Below are 20733 nucleotides of genomic sequence, written 5' to 3' on the forward strand. Positions count from 1 at the left end.
AATGGTTTGATACAGGAATGTTATACTATGTGATTTTAGTGAATTTAGTGAATGTCACTTGTACAACTTTCAAATTTCCCGCCAGTTCCATCCCCCGTACATCCCGACGTCGCAGGGACCGGAAACCCGGAAGACAGATGCCGGCATCGGCCGGAGGACATTGCCGGGGACACTGCAGGAGGGACATTGCGGGAGCGCAGGACAAGGTAAGAGAAGAAGAGATCCCGGAGCAACGCTGCAGTGTATTCCCGAGTGTAGCTCGGGGTTACCGCTTGTGGTGCTGAAACTTTACCCCGAGCTACACTCAGGAATACCGCCAGGGAGGTTAAAAGGCAGTCCTTGAGCTTAAGTCTACTTTCACACGGAGGAGTTTTTGAAGCAATTTTGCATGAAACAAAAAAGTGCCTGAAAAGCTCAAGAAAGATGCTTTTCTATGTATGTGAATGTATATCTATGTATGTTTTCACACTCAGGCATTGCGCTTGCGTTGTGGTGTAAAAATCCTGCCTGCAGCATCTTTGGGGCATGTTTTGCGAGTTAGGGAAAAAAAAAAAACGCCCTAGAATTGCCTCTTCCCATTGAAATCAATGGAAAACGCCTGAAAAACACCTCTGGGAAGCATTTTTGAAACAGTTTTTAAGTCCTTTTGTGTCCTATAAAAATGCTCAGAAAGAGAGGCAAAAGCGTGGTACAGACGCCTGTGTGTTTTTGCGGCAGATCAGTGTGAAAGTAGCCTTAGACTGATCAATGTCCTCTGAAACAGTTGCTGACAGTGTGAAGCATTTTCTCAATCCCTTTACAGTATCTCCTCAGTCTAAAGGGGTTGGGTAACGCCAAGTGTCATTTAATCCAAGAGATCGACGACATTTTACGGTGGAAAAAGCTCTGGATTAAACAGTCAGTGTTGCGGCTGACGTAAGATTTCTTTTAAACTTTCAAGGGGCCTATCGGAATATAAATAATCTTTTCCCCAGAGTAGAGCTTTAACCACTTGACCTCTGGTAAGTTTTACCCCCTTCATGACTGACGGCCTCATTTTCTGAGACCTCAAAATGCCAGAACAGTACAAATACCCCCAAATGACCCCTTTGTGGAAAGTAAACATGCCGAGGAATTAAGTAGGAGGCATGGTAAGTTTTTTGAAGTTGTGATTATTTGTCACAATTTTTTGGAAAATGAAGAAATTAAATAAAACTTGTTTTTATTCGTAATTTTTTCTTTTACGTATTGTCACCAGTGCAGTACAGCGTCGTCATACGATCGTGCGGTGGTGTTTGGGGATACTGACTAGTGGCAGTATGCATTTGTAAAAAGTTAAAAAATTTTTTTCTTTTTTACACATACTGACCTCAAAGTAGTTCATAGTGATACATGGGGGGTGATCAGGGATTTTTTATTTTTTTTAAACACCGTTATTGCTCATAAAACTGATGATCACTTTTAAAAGCAATAATTTTAACTGTCATGAATCGCTTATTATTGTGATACTGTGAATGGCTACAGCTAATATATTGGTACAGGGTTCCAGGCACCATGTGATACCTGTGGGCCAATCACAGCATCACAATAGTAAGCAAGCTGTCACGAATGGAAGCCATTCATGACAGTTTTGCTTACATGTAATCATGTGACTGTCAGGATTGGTCACCTGTGTACTGTCCAAGGCCAAATGTAGGAGTAAAAATAATTGCACAAAACTAGCTACTTCTTACCTTGATGAAGAGCTGTAACTATGAGATCGGCTTCTGGACCGGCTAGAAGACCGAGACCTTGACCTGCGACTTGAGTGGGATTTGCTTCGGGACCTCTTCTTGCTACCTGAGCGACTTTTTGCCTCATGGCTTGAAGACCTTTCTTCGCTGGAACTTTCCTGGTTTCTGGGCCTTTGGTTTAACCGGGCGGTTTTTCTGACTTCATCAAAAAGCGACCCTGGCTTTACTTTATTTTTGCTTTTAATCTCAATTCGTAAGCCTTGAGGTTTCTTTTCCGGCTCTGACGGAGCAACAACTGGTGTAGTCAAGAGCTTGACTGGTTGTCCAGCAGTAGGCCCTTGGACGGGTTTCCACTTGTTGTCTACTGCTATGGCCTCGGCACCAACAGTCTCCACCTTTTCTGGACCAGCTGGATTGATGGCAGCTGATTGATTGGTATTTTGACTTTTTTCTTCCTTGACTTTCACAGTTTCAGAAACAGCCGTTGACAATGGAGGCACCTGGTCCGAGGTGCCACCGGTAGACGTGCTGCTGGAAGAATTTGCTTCAAGTTTAATCTGGGGTAACGACCGATGAGAAGTAAAAGTTTTTATGTCTTCTGATTTCGGAGGAACTTTTGCAGTAGTAAGCGGAGTTTTTGTTAAGTTTGATAAAGTGTCACGTTCCTTTTCATCCTTTAAGTCGGATGTTAGCGGCAAAGCTTTTTTAGCGGGCTCTGTATTAATTCCATCAATCAGCACAGACCCGTTGGGGGTGACTTTAGACTCCACATTAGACTTGTCCTTCAGAAGTAGGTCTTTGGAGTTGTTTAGATGTACATCAGAATCTCCCTCTGCCATCTCCTCATCATCTTCTTCTCCGAACTCAAGTGGGGGCTGCCAGCGGAAGGCTTCCTTTTTCTTTTGTGCTTTCTGCTTCTTCTCTTTCTTCCTTTTAGATTTTTCTTTGGCCTTCTTTGAATGGCTTTTCTTCTTACTGGAACGCCGCTTGTGTTTTTTCGACTTGCTTTTACTGGTCTCCTGAGCAGAACTATCGGATACAGGAGATTTGGTAAGTTTTTCAGAAACACTTTCAGAAGCACGGGTCGATTGAGTCTCAGAAGGTGGTGTTTTAGAATCTTCAACCGGTTCGAAGTCAGATTCCGAACTAGCTTCACCTTCCTCTTTTCCAGAAGACATTATGGAGTCCTCCACGTTTGCATTTTGAGAATTGGTGCTACTTTTTTCCTCTTTCATGACTTGCTCAACAGTTTCCTTCAACTTCTCACTTGTTAGAACTTTGTCTATGTCAGATATCACGGCTTGCGTGCCATCTTTGTCACATTTGGAATCGGGCTCGGTTTCACTTTTGTTATCTTCCGATTGTTGTGAGCTACAGGAGTTATGGTTTTCAAGCAAAGCCTTAGTGGTCTGCAGTAACGATTTAGTGAATTCCTCTCCTTCGCTTTCAGAGGAAGAGTGGGAATTTGAGGAGCTTCTTGTGCTTTTTCGAGATATAGGTTTGCCTTTAGCATGAAGCATGGGGCTTTGCTCTTTTGATTTGCTTCTTCTCTTTGCTGAGGATGTGTCAGTAGGAACTGTGTCATCATTGGAGTCACTAGATGAGCTGTCATATGAAGACGATGCCCTTCTTTCCGCTCGAGAAGATGAGCTACTGCGGCTCCTGGATCTAGAATATGATCTACTGTAGGATCTGCTTCTAGAAGAGTCGTGTTTGGTTTTGCGAAAAGAGCTTCCTCTAGAATAATCACTGTGCTCGCTATCTGAGCTATCATGGTTGCGTAGTGAATTGTCTTTGGCGCCACTGTCACCATGTTTGGCTGGTGCAGGAAGTGCATTGGCCTTGGCTTTGATTTCTTGTATTCGCTCGTATGATGGCTTCCAAGGCTTTTGTCCAGGTTTCCACCTGGAAGGTGGGGGGCTGTCACTTAAGGAAATCACATTATCCCTTGTTACATATGCCAAAAGAGACTCATCAGCTGACTTAGCCGGTTGCTGCACTGCAGTTTTTGCTGTCTCATTAGTTGGATTTAGGTTACTCACCAATAAAGGCACATCTTTTTTTTGGGAGGGCGGGGAAGAAGATTTTAGCTGTTTGGATGATTGATGAGAGTGAGCACTTGAGTGGGCTCCAGAAGCATTTCGGTTTCCGGACCTCGATTTACTCCTAGACCTGCTTCTTGAAGGACTTTGTGATCTAGAAGTGGATTTTGAGGTTGTTCTGGACCTTTCGCTTCCTCTGGAATAAGACCTTGATCTAGATCTGGAATTTGTGTAAGAGTTCTTGCTGGAATGACTTGAAGACTTCTGATCTTTGTCTGACCGAGACCAGCCCTTCTTTGAAGAGTCTCTAGAAGACCTCGAAGATGACCTTCTAATTCTTTCCTGAGATTTCCTCTTCCTGCTTGAAGACTCCTCTCTGTTTGATACTGAAGGCTGATCTTTCTTTGGTGGTTTACGTTTCTTTGTATGCTTTGTCCTCTTGGCCTTCTTTTTATGTTTAAGCTTTTTATCTTTCTTACGAGTTTTAGAGCGGGAAACATGCTCTCTGCTGGCATCGGAGCGATAACCATCATGTGACCAAGAACTTGACCTTGATCTTGGAGATAAGCTTCCCTCATCCCAGCGACTCGACATACGATCATTAAGCCTACGGAGAGAATAAAAGTCATATTATGTTTTAGCTTCAAGACACAACGAAAATACATCAACATACTGTAGCAAATTCTATTCCAAATGCAACTGCAATTCAGAAAGATAATAGTGTGAGGCAGGGGCAGGTAGATGCTGTACTTTGTTGGTTCAGTGAAGATATGGCTTTATTTAGGAAGTGTTATTAGTCCATACCAGTCCAGTGCGCTTCCATGCTGTTTATGTGTTACCACAGCGTTGCCATCAAGTAAGGTGGAGGCAGATTTAGGTGTAGAAGGCACAACAGTAATCCAGCATGTCAGAACATCCCTATAACACGATTCCTCAAAACCTAACATAACAGCGGCGTATGCAAGAAGAGTTGGAGGCTTAACATCACATTTAAAGCCCAATTGTGATGTTAAAAAACACTGACATCATTCAATCCCTGAAGAAGACAAGCGATGGAGAACAGGGAACGGCATTGAATTATTGCTTTCCCACTCCCCCCCCCCCCCCCAGAGGAGAGCACAGATTAGTATGAATAAAACTAACCTTGTTGTGTGGCAGGACTTCTTTCAAAATTAAAAATGGCTGAGAGGTTCTCTTAAAGTGGTAGTACACCTACCTTGCTTACTTGTAATGACAGGTAAGCCTACAAATTGGATTTTTTCCCACATACTTACCTGTAAAATCCATTCCTTGCAGTACATCACAGGACACAGAGCAGGCTATTCATGACTATGTGGGTAATATGCCACCTATAGGTGAATGGGGGGAGGGGGGGGGACACAGTGGCTTCGTGGTTAGAACTTCTGCCTTGCAGTAATTGGGTCATGGGTTCAACTCCCAACCATGGCTCCTCCTGCATGGAGTTTGCATGTTCTCCCTGTGTTCGTGTGGGTTTCCTCTGGGTACTCCGGTTTCCTCCCACACTCCAAAGACATGCTGGTAGGTTAATTGGCTCATGTCTAAATTGTCCTAGTTTCATCCCTGGCCACGCGGGATCTCCTGCATGGTGGGGGTTGGGGAAAGATCTGGTAACCTACCCTGTAAAATAATTGCTAAGAGAATTCATGGAAAAAGTTGCTTACGAGTGACGGTCCATGCAATCGCCAAGGGTTGGATAAGAATGACTGAATGGATAGATAGGTGAATGGACACTGGCCAACCAATCAGAGATGTCCTCCCCTATATAACCCCTCCTACACAGGAAGTAATTCAGTTTTTGTAGCAAGCAATGAAATTCCAGAAAGAGGGGAGGGACCTCGGTGTCCCATCATTTACGCCAAGAAATGGATTTAACGTTCTGTAAAAAAAAAAATCCAGTTTTCTTTATCATACATCACTGGACACAGAGCAGGCTATTCATGACTTTGTGGGATGTCCCAAAGCAATAAAGAAATTTTGAGGGGAGGGTGACACCATGATAGCCACCGCCAACAGTCCCACAAGACCTACTTAGCTGTTCACAAGACGCTGCGGCCAAAGGCAGAATCCTCTGCTGCTCTGACATCCACCTTGTAGAGCCTTGTGAATGAGTGAACCGAAGCCCATGTAGCACTCTTGCAATCCTGAGCAACTGACACCTGATGGTGGATTGCCCAAGAAGTCCCCACACTCCTGGTAGAGTGTGCTCTCACCCGAAATGGTGGGACCTTTTCCTTCAAACCATAGGATTGAATGATTAACTGGCGGATCCAACAAGAAATAGTTAACCTGGAAGCCGCCTGCCCTTTCTGGGCCCTTCTGGCAGCCCAAACCAAGACTCCTAATTTGTCCCGCCAAACGAAAGTAAATCCTGAACATCTGAAGTACATTCAGAGTATACGGCAATCTATCTCCTGCTCTCTTTGGACTAGGAAAATAAGAAAGGCAAGACACTGTCCTGATTTAAGTGAAAACTAAATACCACTCTAGGCAAGAAGATGGATGAGGACGCAACATCACCTCATCATTTTGCAAGACCAAGAACGGCTCCCTACATGAAAGAGCCGCCAGCTTACACTCTTCCTGATGAAGTGACAGTAATCAAAGAAGTCACCTTCTGAGTCAAAAGATTACATTTCTTTATTTAGGTCAAAAGGTGGCCTCTGCAAGAACAGCCAAGATCAAGTTCAAGTCCCAAGGACACCAGGCTGGCCTGAGAGGCAGGATCATCCGTGTTACATCCTGTAAAAAGTATGAATCAAGGAGTGAGAAACAATGACCTCTGGGAAAAAAATGGATAGAGCCAAAATATGAACTTGGTACCGCCTTGGAGGTTGATATAAGATCTCTGGGAAAACCCTGACCACAACCTGTGCAACTGGTTCGTCCAATAATCCAGAGCAAAGTGAACTGCCCGAAGTCCCAAAATATTGATGGGCAGTCTTCCCTCCTGTGGAGATCAAGTCCCCTAAACTGTAGCCACCTCCAAACCAGCCCCCCAATTGGAGAGTCTGGCATTGGTGGCTATCTTTTATATCACTGGAAGGAAAATGACCCCTTCTTCAGATTCTGAACAACCCCCAATTTGGACTCTGCAATCCCCCGGTGACAAAGCTCTCCGGCAATGCAATGCTTGGACCTTCATGAACCAGAAAGATAGAATGTTCTTCCACAAAAGACCCAAAGTGGAACCGTACATAGGAAATCTGCTTCAATGTAGATACCATTTCCTCATGCACAGACCTATTGAAGGATACCTTCTGCTTCTTATATCTTGCTTTAAAACTTGGAACCGAAAGCTCCAAAACCCCCTGTGACCCTGGCAAACCCAGCACCAGGCTAGAAGCTTTGTGCATACTTGGGGGGTTGTGGCTAGCCAAAAGAGCAGTGCCTCAAAACAAAAAAAATACGATTCTTTACTGCAAAACGCAGAACCCTTGACGGGCCTGAAAGAAATCAGCACACAAAGATATGCATCATTAAGGACAATATCTCCAGAAATCTCTAGCAGAGAGGACACCACTAATTGGACCGACCCTATCCAAAAGCAGAAAGACGTCTAGACTTATGTCTAGTGCCAGGAAATGTGAACATTGACAAATTACCCCCAAAATCCACTGGACCTGAGGGCGGTGCACCTGCATCCCCCTTCTGGGTCGTAAATAATGGCGGTGCACCTGCATCCCCCTTCTGGGTCGTAAATAATGTAGCAACTATATTTGCCACCACCTAATAATGCAGTCCCGCATGGATGGTGGTCCATAGCCATGATGGTCTACATCGACTCAATTACGCAGGTATGCAAGCCTGCAGACCTGCTGAAATATGTAGTTTATACAAGTATGCAGAGCATTTAAATATGCAGTTCATGCAAGAACAAGAAAGCAGTTCATGCAAACACAAGAAAGTAGTTCACGCATGCACATCCATGCAGTCCACTTTCTAAAAGTGTATAGTTTCATGAAACAGTGTCGAAATCAACTGCACTTGGCCCCATACTAGCTTTGCAGGATTAGCCAAGCACCTCTGCATCAAACGCAGTCTGAATGCAAGCTCCTGTAGATCAGATGCAAGCTACACTATATTGCCAAAAGTATTGGGACACCCTTCCAATCAATGGATTCAGGTTTTCCAATCACCTACATCAGCGGTTCTCAACCTGGGGGTCGAACGACACTTTCCCAGGGGTCGCCTAAGACCATCGGAAAACACATATTTCCGATGGCCTTAGGAACCGAGACACCGCTCCTTGATCCGTCTCCAGGTGTGGGCGGGATGACATGCCGTCCCTGTCATCTGGACACACCCCCGGGATCAATCCTTCCTCGTCGGTGATTGGCCGCCGGAACTGTAGCTCAAGAGAGGCACACAGGCGGCCAATCACCGGCGAGGAGGTGGAGCTTGGAAAGGAGGAGCCGAGCGGCACCGCGAAGCTCAAGCGAGTGAAGAGGAGGAGAGCGGCCGGAGAAGGAAGCCATCTGACCGGTAAGTGTTTGTACCATGGGAGAGGGAGGAAGCGAGTGAGCCCAGGCTGGAGCAGGGGTCAGCAAGGTAAGTATCATTGGTGTCAGTGGGAGGAATAGTGCCCAATCATTGGTGTCACTATTACCAATGATGGAGCACTATTCCTCCCCCCACTGACACCAATGATGGGGCACTATTCCTCCCCCCACTGACACCAATGATGGGGCACTATTCCTCCCACTGACACCAATGATGGGGCACTATTCCTCCCACTGACACCAATGATGGGGCACTATTCCTCCCACTGACGCCAATGATGAGGCACTATTCCTCCCACTGATACCAATGATGGGGCACTATTCCTCCCACTGACACCATTGATGGGGCACTATTCCTCCCACTGACACCAATGTTGGGGCACTATTCCTCCCACTGACACCAATGTTGGGGCACTATTGGTCCCCCTGATACCAATGATGGGGCACTATTCCTCCCACTGACACCAATGACGTGGCACTATTCCTCCCACTGACACCAATGACGTGGCACTATTCCTCCCACTGACACCAGTGACGTGGCACTACTCCTCCCACTGCAAAATTACAGTTATGAAGTAGCAACGAAAATAATTTTATGGTTGGGGGTCACCACAACATGAGGAACTGTATTAAGGGGTCGCGGCATTAGAAAGGTTGAGAACCACTGACCTACATGGACACAGGTGTATACAATCAAGCCCCTAGGCATGCAGACTGCTTCTACAAACATTGGTGAAAGAATGGGTCACTCTCAGGAGCTCAGTGACTCCAAGCGTGGTCCCGTGATAGGTGGCCACCTGTGCAATAAGTCCATCCGTGACATTTCCTGGCTACTAAATATTCCACGCTCAACTGTTCGTGGGATTATAACAAAGTGGAAGCAACTGGGAACAACAGCAACTCAGCCACCAAGTGGTAGGCTACTTAAAAAATGACAGAGTGGGGGCAGCACATTCTGAAGCGCACAGTGCGCAGAGGTTGCCAACTGTCTGCAGAGTCAATGGCTAAAGACCTCCAAACTTGGTGTGGCCTTCAGATGAGCCCAACAACAGTGTGTAGAGAGCTTCATGGAATGGGTTTCCATGGCCGAGCAGCTGCATCCAAGCCTTCCATCACCAAGTGCAATGCAAAGCGTCAGATGCAGTGGTGTAAAGCCACTGGACTCTAGAGCAGAGGAGACGTGTTCTCTGGAGTGATGAAGCACGCTTCTCTGTCTGGAAATCCGATTGACACGTCTGGGTTTGGCGATTGCCAGGAGAACGGTACTTGCCTGACTGCATTGTGACAAGTCTATAGTTTGGTGGAGGGGGATTATGGTGTGGGGTTGTTTTTCAGGGGTTGGGCTTGACCCCCTAGTTCCAGTGAAGGGAAATCTTAAGGCGTCAGCATACCAAGACATTTTGGACAATTTTAAGCTCCCAACTTTGTGGGAGGAATTTGGGGATGGCCCCTTTCTGTTTCAACATGACTGCCTACCAGTGCACAAAGCAAGGTCCATAAAGACATGGATAAACAAGTTTGGAGTGGAGGAACTTGACTGGCCTGCACAGAGTCCTGACCTCAACCCCATAGAACACCTTTGGGATGAATTAGAGCGGAGAATGTGAGCCAGGCCTCCTCCCCCAACATCAGTGCCTGACCTGACAAATGTGCTTCTGGAAGAATGGTCAAACCTTCCCATAGACACCCTCCTAAACCTTGTGGACAGCCTTCCCAGAAGAGTTGAAGCGGTTATAGCTGCAAATGGTGGGGCCAACTCAATATTGAACCCTACGAACTAAGACTGGGGGGCCATTAAAGTTCATGTGTGTGTAAAGGCAGGTGGCCCAATACTTTTGGCAACATAGTTTATTTTGGAGACACAACTCCTATAAGTACACTGATACCTTAGCAGGGGTGTATCTGCTTTGAGTCCCAGCCTTCTCACAGAAGCTTCATCCTTCAGCCCATGTGTGACTACAAATATAACAAAAAATGCACAAAAGCAGGCTATACAGAGCGGCCCCGCACCTTCTGGCTGGAGGAGAAAACTGCAGTCCTTCTGAAACTCAAAGAGCATGGCCAGGTCAAACCAAACAGCACACTACCGCCAGTAGCCATCAGGAGAAATGACCAGACAGTCATATTTCTTTTTTATAGAAACACTGCAAATGTAAACTTACCATTCCCGCTGCAGGATTTTGAATTCACCAATCACAGTGGGCCCTGTCATGCAGGCCTTCAAAGACTCGGCCCCCATAATGCGGGGCCACTGCCTTGGACCAGTACAGCACCCTGCTGGAAAGCACCTTGATCAGAACAAACACTGCACAGGGTTCCATTACACAGGGTCCAGTGCCATATGGCTACATTACAGGCAAAACCCTGAGTATTCTTCTCCTATCCAGCGAGGCTCGGGTACAATCCATTTTGGCTAACAGCTTTTCGAATGGATCCAATTTAAGTCCTTGATTCTCAACAGAACTGTTCCAGACCTCCAAGTATTCTCGCAGTGCACATGTTCAGTGACCATCCATCTTACAGACACTGGTGAAAAAACAGAAGTACTTCCTGTGTAGGAGTCATATAGGGGAGGACTTCCTCTCTGATTGGTCGGCCAGTGTCCATTCACCTATAGGTGGCACATAACCCACAAAGCCATGAATAGTCTGCTCTGTGTCCCCATGATGTACGATAAAGAAATAAGGCTTACCTGTAGGTACAGTAAATATCTCCTAAATGTGCACTATTTAGGAGATATTTACTATTGTAGCAGCCAGTGACGTCACTGGTGCACACGCACTGCACTCTCAATGGACGGTGTGCTGTCCATTGAGAAAGTCATATCACGACCAAGACTCACACACGCATGCACGAGAGTGATGTCACTGCAGTTCGGCCAAACAGTCGAAGCCCCTCAAACCCAGAAGGAAGAGTGGGGGGAAGATGGAAGAGCGGGGGGAAAATGGAAGAGCGGGGGGAAGGGGGGAAAATGGAAGAGCGGGGGGAAGGGGGGAAAATGGAAGAGCGGGGGGAAAATGGAAGAGCGGGGGGAAAATGGAAGAGCGGGGGGAAAATGGAAGAGAGGGGGGAAAATGGAAGAGCGGGGGGAAAATGGAAGAGCGGGGGGAAGATGGAAGCCCTGTAAGCGGTGATAGTGCATCTCTGGAGGGCTTCGTTCTAAGGCAAGTCTTTCATAATGTGCTAGCATACATCAGATTGTGCTATTATTTTGTAGGGGAAATTTTTTGGGCAGTTTACTACAAATTTAAAATACTCTTGACTGTGGCACCCTCGAATCTTACTTGTCGCCCTTGCTCCATTTTTCTCCAGAGGGGGGTTTATAGGTCTTCAATCTCTGCATTTCCTCCTTCCAATGTGGAGGTGTCTCACTGCTTTCGCCATCATCCGATTCTGATCGAGATCTAGACCTTGGGGGTGTGTGGTATCGCTGGAAGCAGGTAAAAAAAAATTGTAAGATGCAGAGTGAGCCATGCCAGTGTGACCTATAACAGTTTTAATGTCCAGATTCCTAGTTACGACCTTCACACTGCATGATAAATAATAGAAGCAGGTTTACAATGAAAACGTGCATCGACAGATGTGTTCACTGTATTGTTGAACTTTTCATCTCGGCATTTCAGTAATAAAAGGGATTGCGAGCCCCCTTGCAGCTTGCTATGTACATTCGGGGGGGGGGGAGAAGTATGAGAGAGGCCAGGAGCACCGAGCATGCAAATATAACATATAACACAGGCCTTGAAACTTCCACTCGCCTGCTTGGCAATGGCGAGTGGAAATTAAGGCGGGGGCGAGTGTGTCCCCCAGGGCCGTCTTGCTGAGCAGGCTCGGAGCTCATGCTGGATCTATCATTGGCACTGGGAGCCATCAGGCTGCTCAATAGCTGAGCGCAGTGAAAGCAAAGGAAGGAGTGTGTGCTGTGCTCTCTGCCTCCCCCTAGAGTGCAATACCCGGCTCTGTGAGTGAACAACGAAGTACTGCAACTTTTTATAGGGTGTGTGTGTGCCTACCTAATTTCAGCTCTCTGGTCACGTGATCCTCTATATCAGCCAGTGGTGGCTTCAGGGGAGAGGAGAGAGCACTTAACAGCGTGTGTGTATGCATGTCTGTGTATGTACATGTATGTGTGTGCGCGCATGTACATGTGTCTGTACGTGTGTATTTCTGTGTATGTACATGTATCTGTGTGTATGCGTGCCTGTACGTGCCTGTGTGTGTATACATGTGTCTGTATGTGTGTGTACATGTTTCTGTGTGTGTGTGTGTGTGTGTGTGTGTACAGGTGTCTCTGTGTGTGTTTGTTGGTGGCGAGTAACTCTTAAGGCCTGGCTAGTAGCTCAGGACTTGAAATTTTAAGCCCTGATGTAACACATGGTTTAAAAATAAAATTGAGTCTTTAGAATCACTTTAAGTTCACCTGGTGCAGTAACATTCTTGTGTATATTATACCGTAGCTGTTGGAAATGAAATGAAACTGAATGTTGGAAGTATCATGACCTGTCCTTGAAACTTCCAAAACTTTTATAAGGGCTTGTACACATTATGGTGCAGAGACGTCTTTTTTTTCCTGCACGCGTTCCGCAAGAGCACAACACAATCAATTGTTCTCTATGTGCCCTGTTCACACCACAACACTAGAATCAGGTGCAGATTTTTTTCTGCGCAGGAATCTGCAACGTGTATAAAACTCATTGCAGCATGCATGAAAACTGATGTCTCTGCAATTGAAATATGCAATTCAGTTTTTCTGCACATATGGTGTGAAGGAGGCCTAAAAGGTCAGCTGTGTTCCTAGCTACTCAGTACTTTCCATGCTTGAATTTGCTGAGCAGTTGGAAGCCTGCATAATGTACATGGTAGTACTCTGGTCTAGTATGAGCCTTCTAGAATGGAATCACACTCAGCAAATACATGACACGTACTATGGTGCCTCGGCCTCTGATTTTCCTTCCCGATTTGGTGACAGAGCTTTTGTCAGGCAGTGCAGTAGACGGCTTCCTAGAAGTGGAAAAATAGAAAATTATTGCTCGAAAACGTCACATTTCTGATATTTATATTTATTTATTATAGGTACTTATAGAGCGCCGTCAATATATGCAGCTCTGTAGACATATATATATATTATTCATTCAAATAATTTCATTCTTGCAGCCATTGAGAACTTCTGTGTGAGCTGTGATTGGTCACAGCTTGTCACATGGTACAAGGCTGTTGTGAATAGCCCTGTACCATGTGACCTCTGTGATCATTCACAGATTTCACACGTAGTAAGCAATGATGTCAGAAGTGACATCTTGCTTACTACTCTGCATGTGATCACTGATTGGCCAATCAGTGATCACATGATCGGGACCTCGCACAGAGATCCCATCCGACGATCGGTGTTCCACTGTGTCTGGAGGACACAGCGGGCACCGGATCGCGGTGCTACGCGCTCCCAGGGAGCGCACACAAGCAGGAGGCGGGGAGGCCGTTTATAAATGGCCACCCGACCCTGCACTGCTACCGTCTGGCCGGACGGGAAGTGGTTAAGTATAATTTGATTGTTACTTCATAATGCCATCCTATGATCCTTCTGCATTGATTGGTGGGGGGAGGGGTGCTCTCTGTTCCCTGTGGGTCCACTGTTGTGGGGATACTTCCTATGGTTCTGAATGTGAGAAAATGGCTGTGTGATCTAACTGCATATTAACACGATAACACTGTCATTTTGCAGCAACTCTTGGATTTCTTGCGTAATGGGTAGCACTGGAAAGTTTCCGTTCTTACGTCGTTCTTTTAGTTAATGATTGATTCTCTGATACCATTCTTTATGTGATCCTTTCTTTTTATATTTGTATGACTTTAACGTTTAATAAACGTCATTCCTGATTTTAAAAAAAAGAGAAGTATAATGCATTAACTAAAGCCTCCCATCAAATAAAAAATATGTGTTGCAGCACTTAATTATAACACTTCGTTTTCTCTCAGCCCCCCTGTAAAGTTCTGCAAACCCTGTTGATTTTGCCAGTACTGTAGTAACCACCTAATGTAACTTCCTGTAATGGGGTGGCAACAATACTGCACTGCTCCTGAATTCAGAGCAGAGTTGTCACTTTCATGTAAGCTGTGCCTGCCTGCACTAGAGAGGGAGGAGAAGATGTTGCAGAGGAACAAGACATAACAAGTGTATAGATGCTTTGATTGTATCATCCACAAAAATATTGAGATACAAACATAGAAGGAAAGGCACATATGGATAGCCAGATACACGTGTCTATCCCTCTCGGGGGGGTGAACCCTGAGAAAGGCAGAGAACTGAGCAATAATTGTCGCTCCAAAAACACAGAATAATGATTATTCAACTTTACATGTCTGGTCGGCAACTTCCATACAGCCAATGCGCGGTGGCATTAGACAAAGTAGAGCGAAAGGTCGAGCCATTACCTCCGAGTCTTACAAGAACGCTGGCCCACAAGGGTCCCTCCGGGACCAGGACATTGTAACCTATGGGTCCACCCCCGCATCATCAACATCAGACATAGTAATAACCAAAGTATAACAACACCGTAACACAATGTCATAGTTGGCGATTAACAATAGATGTCCAGGTGTTGAGACAGGGCGTGTCGAAGCTCAGTGACACCCCCAACTCAACCACTGGCTGTAGGGACCAGTATAAATGGATTTTGCTTAGTGAAAGTGGTTTGTTCTCAGGGGTAAAGGACTGCTTACGGTTCAGGATCCGCTTTGGCGATGGGTGCATCTCTCCTCAACAGAAACCGATTTTCAGGTACGGGAGGAATTTCTTCTGGACGCACAACAAGTTTTTCCCTCTTTGCCCCGGCCTCTTTATCCTCCACAGTGTTGCTCTTCTCAGAATGAGTGCTGCGAAAAATATAGAGTAGTAAATGTGCTTACGCGTCACTTTTACCTGGCTCCATTGTAATGTGCAGCCCCCTGTAATCTAAAATACATACAGTACATTACAATCTGTATTGAGATAAATACAAGGCCTGCCATCCCTGATATGAGGGAATAACGGCCCTGCCCATTAGTGATTACAATGTCGCAGGAGGTATGATGGTCCCGCCTATTAGAGATTACAATGTCGCAGGAGGTATGATGGCCCTTCCTATTAGAGATTACAATGTCGCAGGAGGTATGATGGCCCTTCCTATTAGAGATTACAATGATGCAGGAGGTATGATGGTCCCGCCTATTAGAGACTACAATGTCGCAGGAGGTATGATGGTCCCGCCTATTAGAGATTACAATGTCGCAGGAGGTATGATGGCCCTTCCTATTAGAGATTACAATGATGCAGGAGGTATGATGGTCCCGCCTATTAGAGACTACAATGTCGCAGGAGGTATGATGGTCCCACCTATTAGAGATTACAATGATGCAGGAGGAATGATGGTCCCACCTATTAGAGATTACAATGTCACAGGAGGTATGATGTTCCCACCTATTAGAGATTACAATGTCACAGGAGGTATGATGGTCCCGCCTATTAGAGATTACAATGATGCAGAAGGTATGATGGTCCCGCCTATTAGAGATTACAATGATGCAGGAGGTATGATGGTCCCGCTTATTATAGATTACAATGTCACAGAAGGTATGATGGTCCCGCCTATTAGAGAATACAATGATGCAGGAGGTATGATGGTCCCGCCTATTAGAGATTACAATGATGCAGGAGGTATGATGGTCCCGCCTATTAGAGATTACAATGTCGCAGGAGGTATGATGGTCCCGCCTATTAGAGATTACAATGATTCAGGAGGTATGATGGTCCCACCTATTAGAGATTACAATGATGCAGGAGGTATGATGGTCCCGCCTATTAGAGATTACAATGTCGCAGGAGGTATGATGATCCCACCTATTACAATGATGCAGGAGGTATGATGGTCCCGCCTATTAGAGACTACAATGTTGCAGGAGGTATGATGGTCCCGCCTATCAGAGATTACAATGATGCAGGAGGTATGATGGTCCCGCCCATTAGAGATTACAATGTCACAGAAGGTATGATGGTCCCGCCTATTAGAGAATACAATGATGCAGGAGGTATGATGGTCCCGCCTATTAGAGATTACAATGTTGCAGGAGGAATGATGGTCCCACCTATTAGAGAATACAATGATGCAGGAGGTATGATGGTCCCGCCTATTAGAGATTACAATGTCGCAGGAGGTATGATGGTCCCGCCTATTAGAGATTACAATGATGCAGGAGGTATGATGGTCCCGCCCATTAGAGATTACAATGATGCAGGAAGTGTGATGGTCCCGCCCATTAGAGATTACAATGATGCAGGAGGTGATGGTCCTGCCTATTACAAATGACAATGTTGCAGGAGGTATGATGGTCCCGCCTATTAGAGATTACAATGTCGCAGGCGGTATGATGGTCCTGCTTATTAGAGATTACAATGTCGCAGGAGGTATGATGGTCCCACCTATTAGAGATTACAATGTCGCAGGAGGTATGATGGTCCCGCCTATTAGAGATTACAATGATGCAGGAGGTATGATGGTCCCGCCTATTAGAGATTACAATGATGCAGGAGGTATGATGGTCCCACCTATTAGAGATTACAATGATGCAGGAGGTATGATGGCCCTTCCTATTAGAGATTACAATGTCGCAGGAGGTATGATGGTCCCACCTATTAGAGATTACAATGATGCAGGAGGTAAAATGGTTCAGCTTATTAGAGATCACAATGTAAGAGAAGGGATGAGGGGCCCTGCGTATTACAGATTAAAACAGAACAGTAAGAGGTATGAGGGTATTGTCCCTTTAAAGTGGTTGTAAACTTTATATCCAGTGAAGGGACTGGCCTCGGGTGATACACAGATGAAGCAAATCCTATATAAACTGTTCAAAGTCCAGATTTTACACAGCTCTTCCAAAGTCAGGGGGCAGAGGTCTGATGTCACACATGCATAACTTTGAGCAGAGCTAAGTGTAATTTGAGACCTGAGTGGAAGGACCCTTCCATTCAGTTTCACAGGGAAACATGCACAGCCAGTGGTGTGTGGAATTCCTTGGTGTCCATAGACTGCAGAAGTGACTGATGTAGATAGCAGAGGAAGGAGAGAGGAGACATTAATCACACTAGGTGCTTTAGATAGAGGCCAGTACACAATATAAGAGCAGATGCTTTGTTCATTTTTCATTTCAAAGGTTTACAACCACTTTAAATATTACAATCTAATAAGGGTAAAAAAAAAAAAAAAGAGGTGTATAGACACAAAGTAGCTAAGAACAGGTTTATCATGCTGTGCAGAGCGTGACGTCATTTCACCGCCGGAGCAACGAGGAGGCCCGGCGGCCATCTTTGAATGGGTCAGTACTGCTGTTTTCACTTATATTCGTTTTCTGTGACATGCATACTACCCTGCTTTTAGCCTATCAATAAATACATTTTGGGAACATACTACACTATTTCTGGCACTTGTTTTTGGGGCTCCTATGTGGAGCTATTACTCCCACAGAAAAGGTGCCTATGCCATCTGGAGGAGGGATCACCACCACCATAGAGGATTACCTGGCTGACCTTAAGGGGATCTCTGGACCTGAGTTGGAGCTCTGGATGACCCACCATGAGAGGGATGCCCACCACCTGTTCTGTGACGGATCTAACATCTAGGATAATCATTGTTACATGCGCATAATCCATGCGTTTCTGGTGAGTGCGCATTGCTATTATTTGAGGCAGTAAAGCTCTGGATATCTTCACTACCCCTGAGAGCACCGAGGATACTTGATTGACTTTCAGTTTGTTGTTTTCTTGCTGTCTTTTTCTGCATTGGATCTAATTTATAAGCGCTGCACTATGTGGATTCATACAGGGCAGATGATGCTAAAGGATCCTAATGGAAGTGTATGAAGGGTATGGTGCTAATTAGTGAAAATAGAATGAATAAGGGACATAATGGGTGTAAAACTGTGTAAAAAACTGAAGAGAGCATTCCAGCATAAAAGAACCACAGGCGATGTCTTTAATGGGAATGCAGGAATATAAGGGGATGAGGGAAGATTCTGATCAGACCTGGCCGTGCCCTATAGGAGACAACTTCTCTAGAAGGCAGTAGATCCGCTGGGAGATTTCTGGAGCCCACCATACCTGTGCTGACTCTGGGGATGGTCCTCCTTGACCTCTTGTCGATTCTCCTTGCGTCGTTTCTTCGAGTGCTTTACTTTGGCTTTCCGCTTGCGCTTCCTCCTCCTGTTCTTTGCAGCTTCTTCTTCGCTATCAGAAGAGGAAGACTCTGAGGATGACGATGATGAAGACGACTTTGAACTGGAATCTGATCGCTCAGCTGCAGAAGGGGCCTGCTTGACTTTTTCTGGGGCTTTAAAAGGAGAAAACATAAGCGATTGCTTTATTGATAAAAAGGAAATCTAAAACATTCTAATGGATTCATGTGTGCTTAAAGGCATTATAAACCGCACTACGCTGTACCTCCAACTGCAGAAGACGCACATTGAACTGATAGTTTTGTGGTGGTGTTTGTTGCCCTGTACACACAGCTATGGTAGGGTAAATGTTCACTTTCCTGTGTCAGAAGTTCCTGTTTGTGTTCAAACCAGGGGCGGACTGACCATTTGGGAACTCGGGCACTGCCAGAGGGCCCGGGGTCAGTAGGGGGCCCCATGAGATGCCCCTGGTACCTTTCATAGGCTTTTTTTGGCTGTGGTTTGAGTGTGGGCGAGGACACAGGGGCCCCATGAGTTGTCAGTCCACCCCTGGTTAAAACATGAGGTACCAACATGGTACCGGTTTATCTGTCCCCATCATTTCTCTACAGGTGTTCAAAGATTTATAAAGCTTGTTGAAGCTCTCAGAAAGCAGTGAAGCTACACTCTGTTGAGTTCAGTGAGAGCTGATTGGAAGGAAGAGACACCCCCCCCCCCCCCTCTATCACAGCACCAGAGTGGAGGCTGTCAATCATAGGCTGTGTGCTGGAGTTCCCTCCATCACCTTTTTATCTCTTGGTGACATGAAAATTTGTCAGACGTTACTCATGCCAACAGCAGAGAAAATAGGCACCAGACAGATATGACACTTAGGGGTATATTTACTAAAACTGGTGAACTGAAAATCTGGTGCAGCTGTCCATGGGAGCCAATCAGCTTCTAACTTCAGCTTGTTCAATTAAACTTTGGCAATAAAACCTGGAAGCTGATTGGATTCTATGCAGAGCTGCACCAGATTTGGCACTCCCCAGTTTTAGTAAATAACCCCCTTAGTGTTCTAAGTACACACCATAGAAGGATGTGCTTTGTTCATATTACATGTCTGAGGTTTCCAGCTATTTCCTGGCATACCCCTTTTGATAATGTACTTGTAGTACGAAAAGCCGTGACGTCACGCCGCCAGATCACGTAGGTCCGGCGGCCAATTTTATTCACCAGCTGGTCAGTTCATATTCATGTTATTAGCATCTAATTGCTTCATCTTTTGCACTACGATTAAGTGTATGTTTCTGGATTTATATTTTTATTAATTTATACCATTAACCACTTGACCTCCAGAGGATTTACCCCCCTTAATGACCACGCCTCTTTTTGCTACTCGGCGCCGCACTTATTCAACTGATAATTGCGCGGTCATGCAATGCTGCACCCAAACGAAATTTACGTCCTTTTTTTCACACAAATAGAGCTTTCTTTCGGTGGTATTTGATCACCTGTGCGCTTTTTATTTTTCACGCTATAAACAAAAAAAGACCAAAAATTTTGAAGAAAAACAATATTTTTTACTTTCAGCTATAAAAAATATATAGTAAACTCAAAGTTGGTTATAAATTTAGGGCAAAATGTATTCTGCTCCATGTTTTTGGTAAAAAAAAAATCCCAATAAGTGTATATTGATTGCTTTGTGTGGAAGTTATAGCGTCTACAAACTATGGTATAGATACTGCAATTTACGCCATTTTTTTGCTATACAGCTCTGCACTAGTTTAACAGACAATTGCGCAGTCATGCAATACGGTACATAAATGAAATTTACATCCTTTTTTCCCCACAAATTGAGCTTTCTTTTGCTGGTATTTGATCGCCTGTGCGGTTTTTATTTTTTGCACTATAAAAAAAAAAAAAGGCTGACAATTTTGAGGAAAAACAATATTTTGGACTTTTTGCTATAAAACCTGTCCAGTAAAAAAAAAAATTTAAAAATTAAATTTAGTCATAAATTTCTGCCAAAATGTATTCTGCGACATATCTTTGCTAAAAAAAAAAACCAATATGTGTAAATTAATTGGTTTACGTGAAAGTTATAGCGTTTACAAATGGCGGGAAAGATTCTGGGATTTTTAGTTTTTTTTTATACTAATAATGGCGGCGATCAGCGACTTATGGCGGCGATCAGGGACTTATGGCGGGACTGCGGCGGACATTCTGACACTAGGGGGTACTGACTTGGGGTCACTGACATCCCCAGTGACACCAACACAG

General features: G+C 45.1%; 1 protein-coding gene across 1 annotated transcript in view; it reads right to left on the minus strand.

Annotated features, from left to right (window-relative positions):
• The window catches only part of NKTR (natural killer cell triggering receptor), a 108779-nt gene that overhangs the window by 16221 nt on the left and 71825 nt on the right, over window positions 1-20733 (minus strand). The window contains exons 9-13 of the mRNA XM_089689029.1: window positions 18398-18626; window positions 14989-15141; window positions 13197-13272; window positions 11559-11704; window positions 1713-4361 (exon numbers count right to left, since the gene is read on the minus strand). Of these exons, the coding sequence (XP_089545155.1) occupies window positions 1713-4361; window positions 11559-11704; window positions 13197-13272; window positions 14989-15141; window positions 18398-18626 (3253 nt within the window). The remainder of the gene's footprint in view (window positions 1-1712; window positions 4362-11558; window positions 11705-13196; window positions 13273-14988; window positions 15142-18397; window positions 18627-20733) is intronic.

Source organism: Staurois parvus, unplaced genomic scaffold (assembly GCF_062004578.1).
Source record: "Staurois parvus isolate SC_StPar_1 unplaced genomic scaffold, SC_StPar_1.0 ptg000467l, whole genome shotgun sequence".
NCBI classification, from domain to species: Eukaryota; Metazoa; Chordata; class Amphibia; order Anura; family Ranidae; genus Staurois; species Staurois parvus.